Here is a 26321-nt window from a genome sequence, read left to right on the forward strand (position 1 = left end):
CCCGGCCCCTCCCGGCGCGGGGGGACCGCGGTGATGCAATAGCCCGGGGACGGGGGCGCGGGGGCCGCGGGGCTCGGCCCGGCCCGGCGCGGCACGGCACGGACCCGCAGCGGGGATGCTTTTGCCGGCCTCCGCCGTGTTGGCAGCCCCCCGATGCTTTGGCAGCCGCTGAGGGCCGGGAGGAGGAAGGAGGCAGAGGCGGCGCCCGGGATGGAGCAGCCGCCGGCGGCGCGGCGGGGCCGGGGGCCGGGCCGGGCGCACGGGAGGTAGCGCGGAGCGGAGCAGGTGAGCGGGGGGCGAGGGGCGGCGGGGCCGGGCGTGGGGGCTCGGGGCTGTGCGGAGCACCGGGCGCTGAGCATCACCCGCACCCCGGCCCCAGCGCTCAGGGCGGCCCCGGCCTCGAACGGCGGCTCCGGGGTGGCTTTGGGTGGTGACAGCCGCTGCTGGCCAGGTGTGTGCGGGCGGCCGTGTGTCTGTCCGTGTGTCTGTCCGTGTGTCTGTCCGTGTGGGAGTGTGTCCGTGTCTGTGTGCGAGCGGCTCGCCCCGTTCCAATGCAGCGATCTCCCCCTGCCGGACTCCCGGCGCTGCCCAGGAACGATCCCGCATCCCTGCGAGTCCCTGCGCTCCGGGGAGATGCGGGCTGAGAGGCAGAGGCTGCCTGTAAGGCTGCGCTTCAGCCCCACAGAAATAGAGACAGGGCTCTGCTTTCCAGAACCCGGCTGGGAATAAACAGCACCGGGTGACGTCGTGCCCAAGGACCGGAGTTTTACAAACCAGTCCTTAGGCATTTTAGTGGGTTTCTACCCAAAACCCGTGGGGCTGGATATGCAATTTAATAAAAAAAACCCCTGCATTCCTTGATAAAAAGTATCACATTTTGTTTCTTTTAAAGTTTGCAGGGGATGACCATTGCTTGTTTCACTTCAGTGTTGTCCATGTGAAGGCTGAGCAGTAGGAGCATCATTACCACACGGTCACTGAGTGCTGTCAGACATGAGGGACAAGACCTCCGGAGCGAGCCCTGACTGCCAGGGACCCTTTAGTGCCACCAAGCCCCAGTCCTGCCCGCAGCTCCTTCCAGCTGCATCCCCGGCCCTGGATGACGTGAGGCTCCCGGAGCTCCGGGGCCCAGCACAGGCATTGCTGCAGTGCATCTCTGATTCGATGAGGTCATAGGGAACAGGGAAAGATTTCTCAAGTCAGTACAAGTGTAGGACACCGGGTGAATCACACTCGGTGTCTGTAGGCTGCAGGCTCTAGATGATAATATAATCACCCATTAATGCTCCTGGGTTTATATTGATTTTCTTTGCTTTTAGGAGCACATCCATTTTTTCTAAAGTCTTTATGCTGAGCATTATCTGCTCATGAATGTATTGTTTGTAGTCTGCGTTTGTCCTCCATTGGCACTTGCTGCTGTTTATACCTGTAACACTGCTTGTCCTTGTCCTTGTCCCTTCAATCCCTGACCCTCAGCTCCTGATGTTTCCTAGGGCAGAGGTGGGTGACTCCAGTGTCATCCCCTTAGGAGGAGAGAACCTCATCCTTGTGCAGGTCTCTGTGACCCAGTGGCTGGAGCGTTAATTCTCTTAATTAGGGACTTCATGCCTCACACTCTTCAGTGTCAGATCCGCACATCTTCCTTGTGGGACCAAACCTCTTCTCTTTGCTTCTCTTCCTTGTCTTTTCTCACTTTTCCATGGATTTTTTTTTTTTTTTTTTTTTTTTTATGCATGGAGGGATAAGTATTGTGCTCAGTTTCATCAGGCTGTAACTGGAGTGAGGAAATTACCTACATTTTGACTTTGGTGAGCTCTGATTTGCCTTTCATATAGCAATTCTGAGACCTCCAGAACATGAGGCTTCCATCCTGTGAGGAAGATGTCACTGGCCTGGCAGAAATACCTGTCCATTTCACAGGAGTCCTTGGAGAGGAAGCACAAGAGAAAGGGAGGACTTATGGACCTCCTCAAAAAAACATCTCCAGCAGGCATGGAGTCCTGGGAGTCTGGAGTGACCTTCAGCTGTCTAGAATGTACCATGAGGTTCAGGAAGGGTCTCAGAATATTTGGAGGGAGCTGAGCAAACAGGATGGCTCTGCACAGCCATGAGTACCCAGGAACTTTATCTTAAATACACCCCTGCAAGTGCCTTGTCCCTGTGTCTCTTTGCCATCTCCCCCACTTTTTTACTTCTTCTCCAATCTTTCTATATGCCTGTCCCCAATCCTGCTTCTCCATCCCTGGCTTTTCTGTGCAGAAGCAGAGAAAGGAATGGAGAGAACAAGGTTCTCCTTTAGGAAGAGGCTGCCCTGAATTTTCAGGTGCCAGTTAGCATTGGGGTTATCAATTTTCAAGTCACAGCAATTGGGCATTGGGCAATTTTCAGGTCCCAGTTAGCATTGGGGTTGTCAGTTTTCAGGTCACACCATTGGGGTTGTCAGTTTTCAGGTCACAGTTGGCACTGGGGCTGGCAGCAGAGTGGGATTTCACTCAGACAGTCGAGGGTCTTTACCCAGGTCCTCACGGTCACACGGGCTACAGGAGAGACCAAAGCTGGCAAAACCACTTTCTAACTCCAGACTCAATAATCAATAGATGAGTACAAGTCCATCATCCCCTCTGGTTTCCTGGGGTGTCCTTGGAGCTGGCTGGGTGCTGCTGCCCCAGCCCTGGAGGGTGGCAGAGGCTGGGGCAGGTGGAGGTGCTGGCACCAGGCAGCCGTGGCACACTCCCCTGATGTCACACACTGTGCACATCATCCTCTGCCAGCCACGGCAGCCCCGTCACCACCCGGGACGCGCGTCCGAGTTGGGCTGTCCTTGGTGAGAGCAGATGGAGCCTGGACACACACCCAGCCTTCTGCTGTGCCAGCGATAACCTCTGGAGGGTACCCGGGAGTGCTGCCGTAGCAAAGAGCCTTTCCCCTTGGAGTGCTGCGGGCGGGCCACTGCACTGACACTGGACCCGGTGGGTCTGTGTAGTGTCTTTGCTTCTGACTTCTCCCTGAAGCAGGGAACCTTCAGCCTGCTGCTCACCACGGGGATGTTCTTAATTTTAATCCTCCTGGGCCATAACGAATGAGGGAAAGTCCTGCAGAAGCAGGGAAAGCCCCACTGGGTGGGTGAATTTCCGAGGTCAGGTAGTGTCATGCCAGGTAACAAGAGGAGATGGTGATGGGGTTTCTGGCTGCACCTCCCGCAGCCACTGCACAGTTTATTACCGCTGTACAAACGAAACACAAAAAAAACCCGCATTCCCTGCAGCCAATGCCCCTGGCACAGCTACCCATGTCCGCCTCGCCTCAGGCCCTGCCAGCACCATCCCTGACCCGGCAGGAACAGCCCGGAGCTCCCGGGATGTGTCCGAGCATCCTGGGGCAGGAAACAGCCTGGAGCTCCCGGGATGTGCTGTCCGTGCATCCTGGGGCAGGGAACAGCCCGGAGCTCCCGGGATGTGTCCGAGCATCCTGGGGCAGGGAACAGCCCGGAGCTCCCGGGATGTGTCCGAGCATCCTGGGGCAGGGAACAGCCCGGAGCTCCCAGGATGTGCTGTCCGTGCATCCTGGGGCAGGGAACAGCCTGGAGCTCCCGGGATGTGTCCGAGCATCCCCGGCCCGGCTCTCTGTCTGTCCCGCGGGGGATCCCCATCCCGTCCCGTCCCGCCCCGCCCCGCCCCGCCCCGCCCCGGCGCTTCCCCCGCCGCTCCCGGCCCCGCTGCGGTCCCGCCCCGCTCGGGTCCCGCCCCGCCGGCGTTTCCTGCCCCGGCAGCGGGGCGAGGGGCGGCTGCAGCCTCCAGGAATTTGTCACCGCTTTGTTTTCTCCGCTGTTTTCCGCTCGGATTTTTCCCCCGCGGCCGATGTAGCGGCCGGAGCGGGGCCGGGGCCGGTCGGTCACCGCGGCCGGGGGGCTCCGGCCGGCCCCGGGCAGCGCTCGGCGCTCCCCCCGCAACCAGCGCTCAGTCCGGAGCGGCCGCCGGAGCCGGCGCTGGGCTGGGCTGGGCTGGGCTGTGCCCAACTTGTTGACACGACCGTCGTTTGACAACACCGGGGAGCAGCAGCGAGGGGGGGAAATGAATATTTTTTAACCCGGACATTTCCAAGGTGCGGATCAGCACGTGCCGGGCTGGGAATTGCGTTCCGTGCTCAGCACAAGATGCGTGTGAGCGCTCAGGAGGGGCTGGCGAGCTGCTGAACATCTTCCTGTGCCTTTGTTGCAGAAGTGCTGCGGATCGGGCGGTCATGGAGGGAACCCGGCAGAGCAGGATCTGCCGCCCGCACAAGATAAGTGAATCCTCGAAGGTTCGTACGATTTGTGTCACCTACCTAAAAAATCCCGCTACAGAAGCAACGAGGGTGGTGGGGGTAGAGGGTCTCCTTTGGGCGGACTGGCTGGGGGAAATGTGAGAATTCAGAGCTTTTAAAGAGGGACGGAAATGGTGGTTTACCTGCTCAAGTATTTTTGGTAGAAGTTGCTGCCTAGTGATTAAGTGGAAAAAAAAGGAAAAGCAGCAGCAAATGGGCATCTGCTCATCATGACTCATAACTTAGAAACCCACATCATTGCAGCACAGTAGTTTCTCTATACTAAAAATTCAGTTATGAAATGTGGCGTGTTTGTTTTTTAGACTGATCCATCTCGTAAAATCCAAGCTCGTTACAAAAGCAAAGCTGGATTGCTCTTTAGATTCAGTCTTGGTTTTGCTCAAGATGGGAGCCTTGATCCTGCAAACTGTGGTTAGCTCAGTGAGCTCGCAGAACCTGGGCTGCTTTCTTAATTTTGTGGGGTTCGTTTTCTTTGTATCAAAGCTCTGTCTGGCACAAATACATTGTTTTTATTTGTGAATTCACGGAAATCCATCTCAGGCAGCTCTTTATGCAGGTCCTCGGGATGACTTATAAAAGGTTAATAACAGCTGTAATTATTATGTTCACTTTGTTTCATGCCAGTGCAAGCTGCTTTTGTGCTGTAGTTACAGGAACTGCAGAACAGGTACCTTGTAATACCAGAAAAAAAGCTGGAAAAGAGAAACTTTTCAGTGCCTTCTTACCAAAGCTGAATGAGCCAGATCTCATTTTCTTTTGCACCATTGACGAACAGCAGTGCTGCATTAACAATCTGAGAGAAATTAGATCTTTGAATCCAAGAGAAGCTGAAATTCTGCTCTGACAGAATTGATGAAAGACAGATAGGACTAATTTTTAAATGCATCCCTACCAATATAATCTTTCCCTCAGTGCTGATCCTGTCTTCCACTTAAATGATTTAGTCCGAATGTAATGATAATTTATCACATTAAAAATTAATTCACTTGACAGCACTGTTTTATTTGCTTTCTTAGACAGCAGCTGTCACTATCTGTTAAACTTAGAATTACTGGATAATGTGAAGGCTGCTCTACAGAATATAAATAGCTTGAGGAAGATGTTCAAGTTCAGTATGAAATTAGTCTTGGTTCTGAAATGTGCAGCTCTCAGCTCCTGTTTCTTGCTCCCTGAACAAATGAACTCACCAAGTGGCTGAAATTCCGAGCTGCTGTATTGTGAGTGCCTCCAGTGCATGTGGAATGGGCTCCTGCCTGACTCCTGGAGCAGCAGCAGCAGTCCCACATGGCAACCAGGATTTCAGGAGAGCGAGTTGCCAGGCGTATCTGAGGGCAGGATTACGCTGCTGACTCAACATCCAGCTCAGCAGAGAGGGATCTCTGGCAAATCTTACATTCTGCTGTAATCTTGTTATGCATGATGGTGGTATTAGGGAATATTAGAGAGAAATGATCAGCCAGCTCCCAGGGATGAGAGGGAGGATGGGTTTGTTTCAATCCAAGGATTTGGTTCAATCCTATCCCCCATGAATCAGATTTGGGAGAGGGTGCTGCAAGTTGTTATTTCTTGTCTGTTCATCTGCCACCATCAACTACCCCTGATTACAGCTGCCACAGAAGTGTGGTTTATCCTTTGCCATATTTATGCTTCTCCCCCTCCTCTCCACCCCCTGGTTTCTGCTTAGGCTTCTGTACAATATCAGCTCTTCCCAACCTCAGGAAAATGCAGCTAAAAAGCTTTACAGTCCTTAAACACCTTTTTTTTTTTTTTTTTTTTTTTCAGTTACAGATCTCTGGCAGTTTTATTCCTCAGTGAAAGCCACTTTGTTGTCTATGCCATAGATCCCTTTTTAAATTCAGAGGTGTGTTCATGAGTATAAGGCAAATTAAAGAGTTTTGATCCAGAAACCTTTTAACTATTGAAGCCTCTTCCCTTAGACTGGTTTAACTCTGCACACTTGAGTGTTCAGAGCCATTCTAACAGCAGGATTTTTGGCAGCCTGGGCTCCATTGTTTAGAAAAGAACATAAGGAAATAAAGAGACTCTGCTGGGATGTCACACTAAGAGCAGCACATTTGGTTGTTAATTTGGGTCTCAAATCCTCTTGGCTCTAAGAATCAAACCTTTTCCACCCAGGTGGGTAGAGAGGGTCCCACCGTGGTTTAACCAAGCCAGTAATGGCTTTTCCAGACTGCTGTGGTCATGTGCTCTCTGCTTGGGCAGCCAGGAGAGCCACAGGTCATTCTGATTTCTAGGAGAAACAACAGTTTGGTGAGGAAGGGAAGGGGGAGTGTCTGGGAGGCTCAGGTCACCTGTGTGACCTTTTCAGGTGTCACCTCTGGAAATGCAGCCTGGGGGTTTAGGACTGGGCAAGATTCAGACAGCCAGGACTGTTCAGAGCTGCCTTAGGTAGGACACAGGGATGTGCTTCCATTCCACCCCTTTTCACTGCTCTTACAAGTTCTTACAGGCTCTGCCTGGTTTGGATTTGGTAATTAAAGTAGTTGGTATTTGCATTTACCTTAACCTGGCTTTTATTAAGAGGCATCACAAGGTACCTGACTGTGATTTAATTCCTCCAGAGGGTGGTCCTAAAACTTCACTTGGCATTCTGGACTGACCAGCAGTGTTCAGTTCATTTTCTGCAGGATATTTGAGGGGTAACAAAATGTTTCCATCTTGGCTCATCCTGAGGCTGGTGATGTGGGTCTGTGAGAGGAGGCAAATACTGGTGCCCTCCAAAGCTCAGTGACACATCCAGAGCTGGTGCTTAGAATGTGAGGACCAGAGGGATCCCAGAAGGGCACTTAATGGATGTGTCCTGAGGGCATTTTCCCTTTTCTTTAAAAGGAAAATATCTGCTCCTATTCATTTAAACAAAACCTACCTCAGCTTCTGGAAGCCAGGAGAAGCCTTGTGGGAATCAGTTCTCCACATGTGTGGCTTTGCACATAAATAAACAGCTATTACTTCTGAGTGCAGTGTGTGTGCCTGGAATAATGTGGGAAGAAAGAGAGGGATTTTACCCTAACAAGCTTAGAAATGCAGAGTTCTGGAAAGATTTAAGAGGGGGTAGCTGTCAAGCAAGCAGTAACCCAAACAATACATGGGCTGAATGAAAATTCAGAGTACTGCTGCGTGTGTGTGTCCCACTCTAAATGCTCTGTGAGTAGCTTAGCTGGGAGAACTCTGTAAGGAGTCATTTGGGGGACAAGGAAGAAAGGAAATGTCAGCAAGATGTCACCGAGACAATGAGTGGAAGAGTTTCAGAAAATTGTGCCTGTATAACTCATCAGGGAGGAGGTTTCAATGCTGCACTGTGGGGGAAGGAAGAGTAAATTATTAAAGAAAGGGGAATAGGAAGCAGTAAAAATCTCCATGGGCCATTCAAAGTGAAGGTGAGGCGCTCAGGCTCGTACTGTGTCACTTGCCAACTACTCAATGTCAAAATTTATTATAAATGTGAATGTGCAACACAGAAAAGCTGTCTCTGACTTATGTGTGACTGCACTTAGTGGGAAAACACATTCCAGTCTGGAACTGATCGTGGTGGAGGTGCCACCTGCCTGATGCTGTTTGTGTTTTCCAGGTGTACAGGTGGGATGACCACTCCAGTCTGGTTCTGCAGAGCCTGAACGAGCAGAGGCACCGAGGCCTCTTCTGTGACATCGTGCTGGTGGTGGATGAGCAGAGAGTCCCGGCCCACCGGAACCTCCTGGCTGTGTGCAGTGACTACTTCAACTCCATGTTCACCATCGGCATGAGGGAGGCCCACCAGAAGGAGGTGGAGCTCTTCGGAGCCTCCTACATCGGTCTGAAGGCCGTGGTGGATTTCCTGTATGGCAGCGAGCTGTCTCTGGATGGAGGGAACATCGACTACGTGCTCGAGACAGCTCACCTGCTGCAGATCTGGAAGGTGGTGGACTTCTGCTGCGAGTACCTGGAGAACGAAGTCAGCGAGGAGAATTACCTGTACCTGCAGGAGCTGGCCTCCATCTACAACCTGAAGCGCCTTGACTCCTACATCGATTCCTTCATCCTGCAGAACTTCGGCACGCTGTCCTTCACCCCGGACTTCCTGCAGAACATTTCCCTGCAGAAGCTGTGCCAGTACCTGGACAGCAGCGACGTGCAGCAGGAGTGCGAGCACGACCTGCTGCAGGCCGCCCTGCAGTGGCTCACGCAGTACCCGGAGCGGGAGAACGAGGCTTACCAAGTGCTGGACAACATCCACTTCCCCTTGATCCCCAAGAGCGACCTCCTGCACCGGGTGAAGCCTGCCGTGTGCTCGCTGCTGCCCAAGGAAGCCAACTGCGAGGGCTTCATCGAGGAGGCCGTGAACTACCACAACAACGTGGCGGCGCAGCCGGTGCTGCAGACCAAGCGCACGGCCCTGCGCACCTGCGAGGAGCGGCTGCTCTTCGTGGGCGGGGAGGTGTCGGAGCGCTGCCTGGAGCTCTGCGATGACACCTGCTTCCTGGACACCAGGAAGGGACAGTGGGTGGCAGAAACCCCTCTGCCAGCCCGGCGGAGTCACCACTGCGTCGCGGTCTTGGGAGGATTCATCTTCATAGCCGGGGGCAGCTTTTCCCGGGACAATGGAGGGGATGCGGCGTCAAATCTGCTATATAGGTATGATCCCCGCTGTAACCAGTGGATAAAGGTGAGACTTGAGCTGTATTATTTCTCTGTTCAAAGTCCTTTATGTTTAGAGTGTTTTCTCCTTTGCTGGCAGAAGGACGGGGCTTGTTAGAATAGTCAACACGGCAGCACTTCCAAATGAAAAGTCAAGTTAGTTAAGTTGCAGCAGCTGCTTGAGTCCTTTGTGGAAATGCTTAAATTACACAAAGAGCAAAAGAGTTTGGGGGAGATATTCAGCTTCATTTGGGATTTGGGCATCTCATCTGAGAAATTCCTGATCAGCATCCACCTGCAATTCTTTAGGTTACTTCTGGGAATAATTCTGGAATGGACTTCGAGGTGATTGCTTGGTTCATCTTCCTCAAGCAGTAGTACATATAAATCAGAAATGGGTGTGATGTAAAAAGGAAATGTCTCTGACAATTGTCAAGTGTCTCTGTGCTAAATCTCCCTTAGAACAAGCTCTTTGCTCCCAGTGCTGCCACAAACCCCTTCATTTGTGTGGGTTACTGTATCAGCCACTCCTTGTTCCCATATGGACTAATCATGGTTGCTATATGGACCAGTTATGGTTTCCATATGAACCAATCATGATTCCTCTATGAATCAGCCATCCTGGATTGTGCACTTGTGGCTTCCAGTGATTCCAATACCTGTTTCTTGCAGAGCTGGGAAGGAGTTCCTATAAACACAAATGTTTCTAGAGTAACCTGTCTCTTAGATGTTTCCTGGTATCCCCTTGTTTGAAAATGGATGCTACTGCAGAAAAACAGAAGTGTTTTATGAATGTAATGGTCAAAACCAGAATCTCTCCTTACCAAATAAAGGGGAATGAGCAACTTCCCCATCCTCAGACATTAATAGCCCTTAAGTCCCTTGCTTACCAGACACTGGAAGATGCCAGCAGGTCATTTTCTTTGCCAGGTTGCCTCCATGAGACAGCGACGAGTGGATTTCTACCTGGGAGCGATCACTGACATGCTGGTGGCTGTTGGTGGCAGGAATGAAAACGGGGCCCTGTCTTCAGTTGAGACCTACAGCCCTCAGAAGGACTCCTGGACCTACATAGCAGGACTGCCCAGGTAACTGAGCTGTCTGGAAGCTCCCCTGTGTTTGAAGAGTGGTGATAAAGGGAGCTTGTGTGACTTTAGCTGATGAATGAGAGCCCTGGAAGGGAGGGAAGGGGACGTAAAACCAATGTGGCACCAGCCATGCCAACCATGGCAGCAGCTGGGAGCTGAGCAGGCAGCGTGCCTCAGGTCAGCGAGGTTTTAATTTTCATCCCAAGGTGCATCTGGAGGATGGGAGGGAGAGCTCTGATTTCATTCTGTAATTCTTAAAAGCTTTTCCTGAGGCCACGTGGAGTTGAATATTTTCAGAAGCACTTTTCACATCTTGATCAAAGGGCTTTGTCATTTCTGTGGCTTTACTTTGTCACCTTGGTGTGATGATTTTCCTTGTAGGGTGTTTCTCTGTGTTGGGCCGCTCAGGTTGGTTGTCACAGCTAAACACATTTAGCTGTATTGGAAATACAGAAGCCTGGCAAATGTGAGCTCTCTCTCTCTGTCTGAGTTTAAACTTGGCTGCTCTCTTTTGAGAGGTTTAAGCCCTGCAGCTCTTGTGGTAGCAAACAGGACATTGCTGTGTCTTGAATCAACGTCAGAGCAGTGACTTTGTGAGGACAGCAGGACAGCATTTCATTTGCTAACAGTTGTTTCACATTTGTGGGAATCACAGGGACGTTGGCTGTGTGGATGGTGTTTCCATGATGTCTGGAACCTCAGCAGCAGTGCTGGCTTTCCTGGTGCCATCGCAGAGCAGGTTCCTGCAGTTTGGTTTGAGAGTTCAGGGTTTTTCCCTGGTCCCTGAGCTGCAGAGCTGCAGAGCCAGAGGCAGCCAGTGAAGGCACAGAAGCCTGTTGCCCAATTCTATTTTGGGCAGGTGCTGCAATGCCAGGCTGATCCAGGCTAACAGCTGGGCTCGAGTGCTCTTCACAAGCAGGATGCTTTTTTATTTCTGCTCACTTAGGCAGATCCAGCAGTTGGGGCTGAACACCACAGCCCTTCCTGGGAATCTGTGTAGGAGACTATCTTCAGGTCCTAAATCCTTCTGTTAACTGGGGTCACCTGTGAGGTGTATCCTCTGTGGATATTTTTACTCATAAATGATCCTGGGGAAGTTCACACAGTTGGCTCAATCCACCCAGACTCTCTAAAAAGGGGCAGTTTGTTTGCATATTCCAACTGCTACCTGTGTGCAGGCTTTGGGAATTCTGCAGCTGCAGCATTTAAAGTGAACTTTGACTTGTGGGTGTTAATTTTTTATTAGATTTCCTGGCTGGTCTGCTTGGATGAGACAAAAGTCCTCCATTAGGGGACAGACCCCTCTTAAGATGAATTATTCCTGCATCCAAATAAATGATTCTGCATCCTCTCTTCCTGTTGCTCTGTCCTTGTGTCGGCTCAGCTGTGTGGTGAGCCAGACAGTTCCCCACTTTTCCATGCAGCTGCTGTTTTGCACGTTTAAGTGTCTTTAGTTAGATATTAGTGGATTCTTGGCACCTTTGGATTTTTTGTCTTTTCAGCCCTTTTTTTCCATTTGGTGCTGAGCGGTGAATTGTTTGGCTTTGAATTGTTTCTGCACAGAAGGAATAAGGCAAAAAGGACTTTATGCAGGTTGCAAAAGGCCAGACTCAGAGGTGAGCAAAAGGAACCTGTCTGACACACGTCCACTGCTTGAGCTGGGTGGCTCTGGCAGATTTGGGGCTGCTGAAAAGGCTCTGGGCAGCCCCTCCTTGAGGTACTTCAGGTGGAGCTGTTAGAGCAAGTCCAGAGGAGGCACCGGGATGATCAGAGGGATGGAACAGCTCTCCTAAGAGGAAAGGCTGAGAGAATTGGCATTGTTCAATCTGGAAAAGAGAAGCTTCATGGTGACCTGTGGCACTCCAGTGCCTGAAGGGAGCCCACAGGAAAGATGGAGAGGGACTTAAAAAGGGCCTGGAGTTCCAGGACAAGGAGGAATGGCTTCCCAGGAGCAGAGGGCAGGGTTAGATCACATATTAGAAAAAAATTCTTATCTGTGGGATGGTGAGGCCCTGGTACAGGTTGCCCAGAGACGCTGTGGCTGCCCCATCCCTGTGAGTCTGTGATTTACTGGCAGTGGAGGAAGGATGAGAGAGGATTCTGTGATCCATTCAAGACTAAAAGCATTCCAGCTACAGTTCCTTCTGCCTGCTCCAGTCTTCCCTTCATCTGATCTCTGTGTTCCTCCTCACCACATGGTTTTGTTCCTCAAACAGATTTAAGTTCTTGTTTCACTCACCATCTCCCCCAGCCCTCTTCTAGCAGCAAGACTTCTCATGTCGAGGAAACCAGAAGCTCCAGTCCTCTGCTTCCTGACTGCCTGATCAGGAATTGTACCCCAACAAAACCTCCTCTTTTCATGTGTTTTTCTGTCTTCCCTCTGAAGAGAACATGTGCAGGTGTTTTGGTCCTCTTGAGAGCATGACCACCAGCAGCAGGCTTTCCTGACTGCCCCAAGCCAGCAACTGCCTGGAATCCTGTTCCCTGGAGTGACAGGCTCGTGTTGAGGTCATTCTGGGGTGTGGGCTTGTGTTGCTCGACTCGAGCTGCATGGGGTGGGACTCTCGGAGGTTGTTTGTTAAAGCTTCTCTGCTGAACATCCAGAAAATGGGTTTGTTGCTTCCCAAGGGTCAGAGCTTGCCACGTGTGTGGAGATTTGCAGGGGAAAGGCAGTGGTTGTGTCCTTGAGCACACATGCCAGTGCCAAATCCCGTGTCTGTGCTGCTGTTCGCAGTCTTGCTCCTCTAAGGAAGAGCTTTACAGGCTCTCCTTTATCTCCTCTTTCCCCCCTCTCCTTCCCACCCTATATGGTCAAAACAACACGTTGTTTTCCCTAAGCACTCTCTTGGAAGGAGCTGAGCTGTTTTGACTGAACTAAGGCTGTCTTGCTGGAGAAGCAAACAGCCTCTCGGGGCAGACGCTTTGCAGGGAAAACTTCAGCCAAGTTGTCTAAAGGGTGGACCTGGTCCAAGCCTGCTACAAGGGAATTCAATTTGCCTGACGCTCATTAGGGTCCTTGCTTGTGGGATACCTTTCCCTTTCTTCAGAGAGATCCTATGTTTTTTGCCCCTTTTCCCAGAAACTGGGAGCAGTTTCTGTCATAGTTTCTAGCCCGGCAGGGAGCAGCGGTGGCTGAGGAGCTTGGCAGAGCAGGAGGTGGAGCAGTGTGTTCTCATCCTGAACAGACCATGAAAAGGCCTGCTGCAGACAGCAGTGAAATTAATTGAGTGGCCCTAGGTTAAAGTTTGGCAGAACAACTGACAGCTGCTGTGTGAGGAGCTGTGTTGGAACAGGCTGGGGAGTGATGGTATCTGCTCTGCCAGTTGGGTCATGAACGATCTCGCAGGGCTACAACAGGTGGACACCAAGATTCAGAGCAACCACAGCTCACCTGGACTTTGGTTGGAGTAGGGGATTCCCAAAGCCTTATTGAGTTATGTGTTCTTCTGTCTCGGGCAGTAAATGGTAGGTTTTCTAGCACTTGAATGGTGTTACTGGGTCAGGAACTAATTTTTCAGCATTGTATCTGGGTTAAGGCATTCAAAATCGGTGCCAGGCTCCAGCAGATGTTAAAATCAAATCTCCTTTCTCTTAATGCCTCTGCTTTTTTCTGGCCACTCTTGCAGATAACACTGCCAAAATGCTCAATGCTCTCTGTTGGAGGATGTCTAGACCCACTCTATTGATGTGCCTGTTTTGTTACCCATTTCGAAATGCCCCTCTCTCAATCACAGGGCTTGTAGAAAGGATCTGTATTGACTGGTTTCAATTTATGCTTCTGTTTCATGCAGTTCCTAGGAAAGTGATGCTATTTCAGATGAGCTTTCAGAAGTGAGGCAAAGTGAAACACCTCTGGTGCCTTTCAGTGGGTAATTGTTCTGTACTGGACAATAACAAATTGATGCTCAATTTGGTGCTTCAGATCTGATGGTTTCTGTCAAACCACTCTCTCAGCTGTTGCTGTTCCCTGGACACAGCCATTGTCTGAGGCAAAAGAATCAGATCAGTGCTTTTTCTGCAGCTGCCTGTGCTGGGCTGCATGCCTGTGCTTGAGAGACAATGGCTATTGCTTGCTTGCCTGCACAGAACTCCAGAGTAGGAGAATATTTAACCTACTTCTCCAAAGGCCATGCAGGTTTTTATTAACTTAGGGTCATTTTTTCCCTGAATGGTGAATGCAGCGTGATTGCCATCAGCAGTGCAGGGCTCTGGGGTGCATTCCATGTCCTTGCATTATCCTCCTCCTGACTCCTCCAAACTCCCTGGTACAGCACAGCCTCCAGGCAGCTTGGTTTCATGTGGGTTTAAAGTCTGCTGCAGTTTGAAATGAACTGAACTCAAGCTGTCCATCCCATCCCCAGACTGAGCATTTTTAAATGCACTCCTGTGTATGTAGAGAAACACAGGCTCTGACAAGTAGCCCAGGAGCCACTGGAGATGGACAGTCCCTGTTTTGTCTGGAAGAGACCTCAACAAAGGAGCAGCATCTCTGGACATTTCACCTGCCATGGTATTTCTGTCAGGGTGAAAGCCAGTGGTTCATGTGCTCAAAGTACATCATGTCCACCAGAAGCACTGAGCTTGAATTAACTGCTTCCATCATGAGGCACATTGAGAGCTGTGGAAATTCTGAGTTGCCTTTTTGGATAAAGTCAATAACTATACCAAAGTTCTCTCCTTTTTTCTTCCTGTCTTTTCCCTGAGAGGCCAAGAAGCAGAACAGCTGTGAAGTCACCTCTGAAAGGTCTCCAGGGCTGGAGCTCGAGCCCCCATAGTTGAACGAACTGTCCTGGTCACTCAGCACTGTCAGTCCAAGCATGTCAGGGATTTTTCTGCTTCTTGTAGCAGGAACCTATTAAAATATCTGATTCAGATAGGGATCAGAGGTTTCAGCAGGCATCTAGAATAATAACCACCTTTTAGCTCATCTCAGAAGCGTTGTGCTTTCAGGGTAAATATGGGGTTTCTTTCCTAGTCCATCTTTTCCCTTGGCACAGAAGTGCTGGCACTCAGGTGCGTGGAAGATGTTCCGATAGCATTTGTGTGGCTCAGAGAAACCATTAGCCTGCGAAATAAAAACAGCTCAAGGTTCTCTCCACACGGAGCTCCAGCGTGTTCAGGCACGGTTCAAAGGCTAAAGCAATGCTCACAGAGGTTTGTCTGCCGTGGAGGTTGCGTGGTCTCGAGTGCCTGACTACAAAGGATGGTGGTAGAGGCTGGTGAGTGCAGCGTGATGAGTGCACTGCTCTGTGCCCTGTGGGGATTGAATCGTTCAGAGTCCTTTTGAGAGCCAATTTGCTGTGGCTGGTGCTGCACCTTTTGACACCCCAATGCCCCCAAAAGAGGGAAAAAAGACATCTAGAAATGAAGTGTTCAAAGCAGCTGATGCTGTTCATCACCTTAGCTGTCCAGTTCTGAGAGCTCAAAGGGGTTTGGTCAGGAATAGCCTAGTGTGAAGTTAAGAATAGCCTGGAGATTTAGGTTTGTAGTGGGTTTATTATGGATGATCAAAGGGGGTTTCTCTCTGCCCTGTAGATGCAGCATGCATGGTATTGCTTCTACCATCTCATTTTCTCTTCCTTCACCATGATCTGTGATGGGCTGGGGTCTGCTGCCTTGTCCTGGGGTGACCAAAGAAGTTCCCAGCTGTAGGGCAGCAGTGGTAGAGCAGACAGATGGCTCATGAAAAGGACACTGCCTGCGTTGGGACTGCAGGTGAATGGGACAGAGAGCGTCCCTGGGTAAGAAATGTGTCCAGTGATCCTGAAGCTGTGCAAGGGCAAGGCAGCAGCAGTTTTCTTCTTGGTTTCTCTTGGTTTATCCCTACTGGTAAGTCTGAGAGGTGTCATGATTATTTCCTCTTTCTGTCATAGAAACCCTGACTGAAATGTGGATTTTTTCCCTCTCTGGCCCTCTCAGACTGATGCAAGCCAAGCACTGGAGCAGAAATATGGGAGTGAAGGTCATGCCAGTAGAGCAGGATGGGCTATTTCTGTTGTGTGACACACTCCAGAGGATGCATTAAAAAGTGATTGTCATGCCTTAGTGCTCTGTAGCAACCAGCTATGGAAGGGGTGATTTAAAAGTGGTTGTCAGGCTGTGCACTCTGCAGTGCAGGGTGAGGCCCTGGGAATGAGAGGAGTTACTGGGTAACCGCCAGATCATGGATTCTTCTGTCTTTAGTTACTGTTTATTTGCTTCTTTAGCACAGTCCCTGCTGCATGCTTGTGTGCCTTGTTAAAACCCCTGAGGACTGTTCCTGTTTGCCTGCCCCAGGTTTACCTACGGCCACGCTGGCACCGTCTACAAGGAATTCGTGTACATTTCGGGAGGCCACGATTACCAGATCGGCCCCTACAGAAAGAACCTGCTGTGCTACGATTACCGCACGGACGTGTGGGAGGAGAAGAGGCCCATGATCACTGCCAGGGGCTGGCACAGCATGTGCACCCTGCAGGACAACATCTACTCCATCGGCGGCAGCGACGACAACATCGAGACCATGGCTCGGTTTGACATCCTCAGCGTGGAGTCCTACAGCCCCCAGTGCAACCAGTGGACCAGAGTGGCCCCTCTGCTGCAAGCCAACAGCGAGTCGGGGGTGGCAGTGTGGGAAGGCAAGATTTACATCCTCGGAGGCTACAGCTGGGAGGAGGCTGTCTTCTCCAAAACAGTCCAGGTCTATGATAAGGAGAAAAATAAGTGGTGCAAAGGGACGGACTTGCCCAAAGCGATTGCCGGAGTGTCCGCGTGTGTCTGCGCCCTGAAACCCAAAACAGAGGACAAAAAGAAAAAGATAAAAACAAAAAAACATCAGGATCGAGGAAGATGACCACTCCTGGATAGCCACCCTTGAATGGTGGGCTCCGAAGGGACCTTGTATTTAGACATTTCTATCTAACCTTTATTCTTTTTCTTTTTAAACAGGGTGGGGAGGGCATCTTCTGAAGCCTCAGAAAATGTACACTTGAATGTGGTTTTTGGATTAAACTCATGTTTAAGGTAAAAACAACAAAAGAAACCAAAAACTCCCCCTCTTGCTATTCAAAGGGTGATGTGGCCAGAGAGGTTCTGCTGCTCTCCTGAATGTTAAGGCTTAGGCTTCTCCTTCTGTGGTTCATGGCATTTCCACGTACATCGTATTATATCGACGTTTTAAGGAAGTTTTTAAAAACAACTTTTATACTTTTTTATACCACATTTTGCTAACTCAGTCTCTCGTTTGCCATATATTACGTTGTTGACTATAGAAGCTGCTGCTCTGTGCTTGTGACCCCGTTGTTGGCGTCAGGAACTCCTCGTTTGATGATCTTTGGTCTCTGTGTGGCTTGGCCAGGACGTGGTGCAGCTGTTGGAGCAGCGCTGGCATTCCCAGCATTGTCAGGCTGTCAGCTGGAATTGGGACTATTGTCACAATTCCAGCTCCCCCAGAGCCCAGCTCGCCAGCCATGCCCATAAACACCCTTTATTTCAGTGACTGCTGATCTGCTGAGTGGATTTCAAGGGCTTGGGTTTAAAGTTCACCTGTTGATCATTGCTGTTATTTTTCCCTCAGTCCTCCTCTCCCATCTCCCTTTCCACATATTTCAGATTTGCCTTTTCTTCCATCTGGTGTATGGGCAGGTGATATCCTGCTACCTTCATTCTTTTGTCTTTTTTTCCCCCCTTCAAACTACTTACCTCAATAATTGGAAAACACTAAGAAAACATTTTTGCACTTAATTTCATTTGAAACTCTGGTAAATCTAAGATCTACTATAAGCACATGTGAATCAAAAGAGGTAACAGTAAATTTCTGGAGTGCACAGAGGTTATAGGTTGTTTCTTCAGTGCTAAGAAAACTAGTTGGAATTAATTTTCTGAAACTCTTTGAGGTTTTTTTTGATGATTTTTTTTAATTTTTAAAAAAAGCCTCAGGAGTCAGTCTTTCATTTGCATTAATGGATTTATTTTAAAGCCTTTGTATACTGCATGAGGTAATGGTTATTCTTTTTTAGCCTAAAAATAAATTTAAAACAAAACCAAAAAAATCCAAATGAAACATTTTGGTTATGACAAACTCATAGACAAGTTTTTGGGGTTATTTTTTTTTAATATCTGAAATCCTTGCTATGTTGACTGACAACTGCTTAACTTTTTGGGGACATTTTCATGTGTAAGTATAGAACAAAAATTTCAAATATTTGCTTTTTTTCTGTTACTAGGTTGCTTGTTACTATATCCCCTCTTTTAATGTGTTTATGTATTACATTAATGTCTGGGAACAATAAATCCAGTTTAGAGTATTCTATTCATCACAGTCTGATGTCTTGTGTATTGATTTCACTGAGGTTTTCCTTTTTGATTAATTGGAAAAAAATAATCCTGTAATAATTTTTCAATGAAATTCATAATGTTGGAAACATTTTAGTAGGAAGAGAAATGTAACAATATTAAGTAGAAATAGAACTCATTTAGATAATTCATTTTTTCTACATTTTTCTCCTCCACAGAGTCAGAAGAGACAAGGGGGAATTGCTCCCCACTGCCAGAGGCAGGGATCAATGGGATATTGAGAAGAAATTCTCCCCTGTGAGGGTGGTGAGGCCCTGGCACAGGGTGCCCAGAGCAGCTGTGGCTGCCCCTGGATCCCTGGAAGTGCCAGGCTGGACACTGGGGCTTGGGGCAGCCTGGGATAGTGGAAGGTGTCTCTGCCCATGGCAGGGGGTGAAACAAAATGAGTTTTGTGGTCCCTTCAAGCCAAATCATTCTGTGATTCTATGAAATTCCTTTCCACATTTTTGCAGGTCTGACAAAAAATCCAATCCAGTTTGTAGAGTGCTTTCAAAGACAGTATTTAATGGAGTGTAGATAAACAATTTACAATTTCTTAATGTTAAACTTCATTGCATGAACAAAAGGCAGCTTCAGTGCTCATCAAAGCAAGCCTTGTTTGCCCTGGTCTGTGTGTTGGGGAAAATACCAAAGCCAGAGGCTGTGAGAGAGTGTGGGACATGACCTGTGTCATTAGAGGTCACTGGGGGATCCTACCTGCTATTGCCAGAAGCATTTTTCCATTACTGAAGGAACAAATGATCCCCATTTGCATCTCCAAGCCCATGGCAGAGAGCACTTCTAAAGGCAAGATCTGGCAGAGTGCCCCTGGAGTTGGGATGTTGTGGATCCAGATGTGGCTGATCACCCCTGGATTTGGGATGTTGTGGATCCAGATGTGGCTGATCACCCCTGGATTTGGGATGTTGTGGATCCAGATGAGGCTGATCACCCCTGGATTTGGGATGTTGTGGATCCAGATGAGGCTGATGACCCCTGGATTTGGGATGTTGTGGATCCAGATGAGGCTGATCACCACTGGATTTGGGATGTTGCAGATCCAGATGTGGCTGATCACCCCTGGATTTGGGATGTTGCAGATCCAGATGTGGCTGATCACCCCTTGGGAAGTGTCAGCAGACAGCACAGGGAGCTTGGAGATCACCCACGCTCCCCAGTGCTGCACAACTTTGGGGAATTGGTGTGCTGGAATTTCTGAAAAATTAAAGGGAGAATTTGTGTGACACCAGTGGATTTCTGCTCTGGTTTTTGAGGTCTGAACAGTTCTCTTGGTGAGGAATTAGGGTTGGCAGAGGAAAGGTGGATTCTCTTGCTTCAGCCTGGCTCCTGAACCTGCACATCCCACTGCCTTCATCCCTAAGCCCTGTGAAGCGTTTTACTCTTGCCAGGAAGCACAGCTCTTTCTTCCTGCCCCAGGGAAAAATAACTACTGCTCTACCTCATTTTTAAAAAGGCTTCCATTGCCAAATTCTGAGGAAAGCTCGTTTTACCTGAAACAAAGCAGCTACCAAAAGCCTCAGGTTTGCTCTTCCCACACTTCCATGCCTGTATCGTGGCATTGGCATGTCAAGGAGCTGCTCCTGTAACTCTGACGTTAGGGAACAAATGCCTCGAGGTACCCTGAGGAAAAATCACAGCCTGGTGTGAGATGCAGTTGTTTTGAAGGCTTGAGAAAGAAGATGGAAATATTTTTGTTCTCAAGTTGAAATTTTAAATTGAGAAAAATGTGCTGGTGTATTTCTGTGTAAGAGATCTGACTGCTTTCAGTGATTTCTGTCAAGGACTGCTGATTTTCTGGGCACTGTTCAGGATTCCAGATTCTTGCACGACAGCAAAAAAAAAGGGGTTGTGTGTCTAGGGAATGTAAAGAAATAATTTAACCTTCAGTACTCTTTCTGAGAGCAATTTAACTTGCAGAAAACAAGCCCAGATTTGAATTGTGATTCTTCCCTTGCTGGTATGTCGTAGAGAAGTTCTGACCAGTAAGACAAAAAAAGAAGCTGGCATGACAGGCTTTAAATATTATTTTATTTCAGCTTCTTGAGCTATTTCAGTTCTCATGAATGTAATAATGAGTGAGATGCTAATTATTCCTTCATGAACTTATGGCTTTGGGGTGTCTCAGGGATCAGGTCAGAGCAGATGGAGAGGTTCTGTCACCACGCTGTGAGAGAGCACAGCTCAGCTACTCACAGCTTCCTCCTCCTTCCTGGTAACTCCACACAGAGAGGACACAGCCCAGTCACGGGGTTGTTGGTACTACACACATTTTTTAGTTCCTCCTGGAACTCGGAGTAGCTTTGGGAAAAAATATACCTTTGTTCTATGATGATGGGTTTGGTGACAGAACACGAGGGGAAGGTGAGATGGAGGCTTGCTGGTTTTTTTGATGCTCCAGAACCGACAGAGATGATTGAATGAGAAGAGGGAAGACTTACATTTAAGATAAGGATGAATAAGTCACAATTAATTAGCCAGAAGTTCTGCATAGATAATTGAAACACTGAGTCAAGCATCCACATGATCTACTAAAGGCTTGTCCACTCTTCAAATGTGTTTCTGCTTGAACTAGTCCATGCTTAAGCTTTTTAAATCAGCAAATCTTTTACAAATGTCCAGCAAATTTAGGAATCTGGAATTTTAAGTCAGGTTTGCATTAACCCATTTTTGGAATTAAATAGCTGCAGTTTGTGTCCTGTGCTACCTGTCTAAAGCCTTCCACCTGCAGAACCATTCCTGCCCTTCTGCTCTCAGGTTCCCTTTGCCCACTCCCAGTGCCTGCTGCTGGCCTGGGACATTTAGGGCTCAGAAAGTTAAAAAAATATTACCAAGGTTGATAACTGTACAATCTCTGATGGTGACCTAGAGCTGGCTGGTTCTCTACTGAAAACTTAAATATCCTATTTTTAAGATGAGCCAACTGACACTCCCTGAGATCCAGCCAGAGCTTGCAAACGCTTTATGTAGGCAAAGCCCTTATTGGACCTCGAAACTGTTGGGAGAAAGGTTCTGCATCTCTGAAAATAAAGTCCTGGTAGCTCCTGAGGCTCTTGGCACCAGGAAGAAGCTCTACAAGGACAGTACTCAACCTCCTGAAGTGCTACAGTATTCCCTCTGTCCCTGAAAAAGTGGGTGTGAGGGTCCTGAGGGCTTCAACTCCCCAAAAGTCATCCTCAGGAGCGCTCAGAAGCCGTGTGTACACATCTCCCGGCACTGTCAGGAGCACAGATCTCATGACCTTGTGAAGTCCCACGGAGTCCCCAGCACTTTGCATTGCCAGCAGGATAAGAGCAATTACAGCAGCACCTGGAGCCAGATACCCTGGGAGTGGTTTATCCTGCTGTCAGACAATCCTTTATTTCCACAGCCACGGACCTCGTTTGGTCTTGATAAATCCACATGTTGGTAGGAACATTGCTCCATGAATCTTAAGAACGTGCATACGCAGAAAGAAAATTACGACACTGGTTATTTTTTTAATTTGGAAAAGCAGCCTGTTGATTTGGAGGGATAATTCGCAGCCACTGGCATAAAGGATGTAAGAAAATACCGGTTTATGCAATGAAAGCAGAAATGAAATAACAGGCCACTAAAACTGGCAAAAATTAATAGAACAGGACCGAGGTGGCAACTTTGGAGCAGGTAAGTTTCATCAAAGCACAGTATTACTAAAAAAAAAAAAAAAACCCTTAGATTATTAGGAAATATTATGGTAAAATGTTAACAGACTTTATAATTCAACGATACTAAGATGGGATAAAATTGAACGTGTTAAAAATGTTACTGAATGAGACAGTGACATCCTTTCTCAGTTTTCACCCTCAGCTCTGGGTTTTAGCAGTTTTGGTATTTGAACTTTCTGCTTTCCAGGCTGAAGACACTGTGCTCATTTGTATTTTCAGTCAGTTTACTTAGGCAGCACTGTGGGCAGAAGGGAATTTTGCCTTCAACCAGACGAGCCACGTAAGGGTTTTCACTCCATTATTTACCTTGTAAATTAGACTCCCGAGGGGAGAGGGGCTTTCAGAAGTTTGAAATGCTGTATGCAAAAAGCCTGAACATTTGTCTCCCTTTTTTGTTTCTCCCTTTTAATATTAACCAGCCATTTTCACTGCTGGCTCTCCGCCTCAGGACAGCACAGCAACACTTGCGAGAGACAAAAGCGAGGGAGCGGCAGCTGGGTGTGTCAGCTGGGAGGGTAAAGGCTGATAGAGAAAATCATTTACTGTCATTAGCACACGGTAAGTGTTGCTCTTCACAAAACAGGAGGGACGCGTCCTCGTCGTGGAGACGGGGAGGAATCTTCTTCCCACTTTCCGTGGACAGCCAAAGACACAGAGTTCTTGTGTCCTCTTCCTTTTCTTCTATTCAACTTTCTCACTGATACAAAGTTGTCTCTATCACTCGCTGCCCAGCCGAATTAGACTTTTGCAGGACTTGGTAGTTTGTGTAAGGAGAAAAATATGGACTAAATTAGCGATTAATTTGATGGATTCTTGCCTGGGGGTTTCAGTATTGTTATGACTCAATCCTCTCAAAATCATGAGATTGGCTTAGTCATTACTTTTTTTTTTTTTTTATTTTTTTCTCCTAGATACAAACTCTGAACCCATTCCCACCCTGGTTATTTGGGACAGAGGTGGGACAGCTTTGCTCTGGCATCATCTGGGCACACAGCCTTACCTGCCACCTGCCAGAGTGACCCTTGGCACAGATGAAATCTGGACATGAGGAGGAATTTCTTCACAGAAAGGGTGATTAAACATTGGAGTGGACTGTCCAGGGTGGTGGTGGAATCACCATCCCTGGAGGTGTCCAAGGAATGCCTGGATGTGGCACTCAGTGCTCTGGGCTAGCTGACAAGGTAGGGATTGGTCACAGAGTGGACTAGATGGTCTTGGGAGGCTTTTCCAACTTAATCAAGGAGTCATGTAATTATTTGGGTTGGAAAGGATCTCTGGAGATCACCCAGCCCAACGACCTTGCCGAGGTAAGGACATTTGGAGCAGGTGACACAGGAACGCGGCCAGGTGGGGTCGGAATGTCTCCCTCAGAAGAGACTCCACGCCCTCCTTGGGCAGCCATTCCAGAGCTCTGCCACCTTACACGAACAGAAATTCTCTCTCATATTGAGCTGAAACTTCTCCTGGTTTAGTTTATGTCCATTGCTGCTTGTCCTGTTGTTGAACACCAAAGGTCTGGCACCATCCTGGCACACGGTGCCCAGAGCAGCTGTGGCTGCCCCTGGATCCCGGGAAGTGCCCAAGGCCAGGCCGGACAGGGCTTGGAGCAAGCTGGGATAGTAGAAAGTGTTTCTCTGCCCATGGCAGGGGGTGGAACTGGATCATCTCTAAGCTCCCTCCCAACCAAACCCAACCCATCCCATGATTCTGTGATCCTTTTGGCACCCGCCCTGGCGATAGTTTACATGCATTAACGAGATCCCCTCTCAGCCTCCTCTTCTCTAGGCTAAACCCTCCCCGCTCCCTCAGCCCCTCATAGCCGAGATGCCCGGTGGGGTGTTTGTTCCAGGGAAGCTTTTCGGGCTCCTCGCCCGCCTTCCCGCCCGGGGCCGCCCCGCTCCCCTCAGGGAGGCGGAGCCGCCGCCCGCCCTTTTTCCCTCGGCGCCCTCAGCTCCCGCCCCGTGCGCGCGCAGCGGGCGGGCGGGGACGGCGCATGCGCGGTGCGGCGCGCGCCCGCCCGCCCGGCCCGGCTGGTGCGTGCGAGGGAGAAGATGGCGGCGGCGGGGGCGGCGGCGTGAGGGGCCGGGACCGCCGAGCTCCCCGGGGACGCGGGGCGCCATGGCCCTGCACGGCGCGCAGGTACCGTCCGGGCCCGCGGGCAGCCCTGCGGCACCGCGCCCGGACCCCGCCGGGCTCCCGGCGGCGGGCGGGCCCCGGGATGGGGGTGGGGGGGGGGGGGGAGCGTGGTGGCCGGGAGTAGGCCCAGGGTGATTGTGCACGTTCATTGAATGTGCTGAGGGCGGTGGGGCGGCCTCGCTGCCCGCGGGGACGGCGGATCCGGCGCTCCCGGGGCGGAATTCCCATCCCGGAGGGGTCCGGAGTGCGGAGGGTCGGCCCCGCTCCGGTGTCGGTGCCACCACGCCGGGGCCCGGGGCGGGGGGTGTCGGTGCTGAGCCCCCGCCCGAGGCTGGCTCGGACAGAGCCCATCGCTCCGGCTGCTCTTTCTTAATTTTTTGGAGGGGAGGAGAGGCCGAAACGATTCTATAACGAGAAGGGAATAAGGAGATTTGTAAACTAATCCTCCCCCCTCCCCCCCGCCCAAACACTCGATAAACCCCGGCGCATCGGGGTGCAAAGGGCTGAGTGTTGCAAGATCGCCGTGCACGGGGATGCGTGTGCGGATTCCCTGGATCCCACTGGCTGAACCAGCCCGGAGATTTGTGCACCGAGTGGAAAAAAAAAAAAAAAAAACTGCAGTCGTGGTGGTTTTTCGCTGGAAGTTTACAGCTCGGTTCCTGGGCTAATCCAGTGTGTGCTTAGAGCGAATGATTGAATGGGTTCGCTTCGCTGTTTCTTTGCCTTAAGGTTTTTCTCCCAAAGAGCTTGGAAGCAGGAATGTCGGGAAAAGCGTGTGGAGCTGTGGAGTGTTTTATTTGCAAGACTTAGAGCAACTTTGTTGTTCAGCAAATAATAAAGTTTAGAAAACTGTGGTGGCGTTAAACGTAATTTTGTTCAGGATCCGTGTCTTCTGTCATAGAAAGCACGTTGCATAAAATGTAAGTCATTTCGGACAGGCTGATGCTTTATTGTAAGTTCTGTAGGTTTGGGTTTTTTTTTTTCTCAATGAAGTTAAGTTACATATCAAATGAAGACGTGTACTGGTGGCACTGGCATTTCCATTTTAAAAAGTTCGTGATTGGTGAAAACTATACCGACATTTCTTGTCCAGCTTGATTTATTTATGTTTGAGAGCAAAACGTGAGTGCCTTTGTTAATGTGGGTGTTCTTAAGGCAGCTGCAGTGTCTGGAGTTTGTTTCAAAATTAAGACTAATTTTAAAAATTTGTGTCCTTCTAGTTTTATTTCAAAGTGAAGGAAACTCAGTTACTTTTGGACCTTTTTTTACTGTCCCAGTGAATGATTTTTGGAATGCAGATACCACAGAAGGATTCAGTGTCCAACTCAAGAGCTGTTTCACTGCCTGCTTTCCCCCCGCCCCCCAGCATGTGGTCAGTTTGATAAGTCTGGGATTTAAAATGCAGCTTTTTTCATGATTTAGAGGCGTTAAGGACGTGTCTTGGTCTGTACATAATTATGTTGGTGAACTTTAAAACAAAAAAACTTAGGCTGATGATTTAGTTTATGGTGAAGTGTTCCATAGCTGAAATTAAAACTGGGCTGTAAATTCATCTTTAGTAGCAACTTGAGCATAGACTATTTTAAATCATCCCCCTCTGTAGGTAAAGGTGAATTTTAGGTCTCGTGAGGTTGCTGCTGAAGTTATATTATTTTTATTAGATAGTTAGTATAGAATATGGAGCATATATATTTTGGAAACATATTTATAAGATATTGTTTAGCTAATGCTTTGTTCATATTACTAAACACTACCTGGGTTTGGGTTTTTTTCAAATTTAACCAGTTTATTGAGATGATGTCTGGGATTTATGTGAGTACATCTTCCAGAATCGTGCTGTGATGCTGAATTAAGGTAACAATGTTTTGGAGCCTTTGGGATGAAAAGCCTGAAGATAAGTTCAGGGATGCAGTTTTACATGTAGCTGTTTCCTTTTTGTTTTAGGATGGTAGTGTTGCAGATCAGTAGAAAAAATGAAAATTTTGATACAAGTTGCCTGTTCTGAGTAGAAGATAAATAAGATTATTGAGTCATTATGTTGATGTCATGATGCAGAAGTAGACAGAAGTGTGTTCTTCTTCCATATCTCTAATTTGGGTGTACCATCATTGAGGCATTTTTT

At 49.0% G+C, this 26321-nt stretch overlaps 2 protein-coding genes across 4 annotated transcripts in view; both read left to right on the forward strand.

Annotated features, from left to right (window-relative positions):
* Positions 1-30: 30 nt before the first annotated feature.
* Positions 31-18345, forward strand: KLHL36 (kelch like family member 36). Of its 3 annotated transcripts, none has more exons than XM_053987448.1 (5): positions 31-285; positions 4218-4299; positions 7913-8986; positions 9889-10046; positions 16323-18345. In XM_053987448.1, the coding sequence occupies exons 2-5, from the start codon at positions 4240-4242 to the stop codon at positions 16876-16878; spliced, it is 1848 nt and encodes a 615-aa protein (XP_053843423.1). In that variant the 5' UTR covers positions 31-285; positions 4218-4239; the 3' UTR covers positions 16879-18345. The 3 variants fall into 3 exon arrangements, with proteins under 3 accessions (XP_053843423.1, XP_053843424.1, XP_053843425.1); XM_053987449.1 differs by lacking the exon at positions 31-285 and adding an exon at positions 3824-4101; XM_053987450.1 differs by lacking the exon at positions 31-285 and having other exon boundaries at positions 4095-4299.
* Positions 18346-24079: 5734 nt separating this feature from the next.
* The window catches only part of USP10 (ubiquitin specific peptidase 10), a 47217-nt gene continuing 44975 nt past the window's right edge, over positions 24080-26321 (forward strand). Inside the window, exon 1 of the mRNA XM_053987426.1 lies at positions 24080-24202. Coding sequence (XP_053843401.1) covers positions 24182-24202 — 21 coding nt within the window. The 5' untranslated portion in view covers positions 24080-24181. The remainder of the gene's footprint in view (positions 24203-26321) is intronic.

Source organism: Vidua macroura, chromosome 11, assembly GCF_024509145.1.
Source record: "Vidua macroura isolate BioBank_ID:100142 chromosome 11, ASM2450914v1, whole genome shotgun sequence".
Lineage (NCBI taxonomy): Eukaryota > Metazoa > Chordata > Aves > Passeriformes > Viduidae > Vidua > Vidua macroura.

Bases quoted from the DNA above. Each gene is read 5' to 3' on its own strand.
- KLHL36 (XM_053987448.1), top strand. From the start codon at position 4,240: ATGGAGGGAACCCGGCAGAGCAGGATCTGCCGCCCGCACAAGATAAGT. The intron at 4,300-7,912 runs GTTCGTACGATT...TGTGTTTTCCAG, and splicing joins AGATAAGTGAATCCTCGAAG to GTGTACAGGTGGGATGACCA. The intron at 10,047-16,322 runs GTAACTGAGCTG...TGCCTGCCCCAG, and splicing joins TACATAGCAGGACTGCCCAG to GTTTACCTACGGCCACGCTG.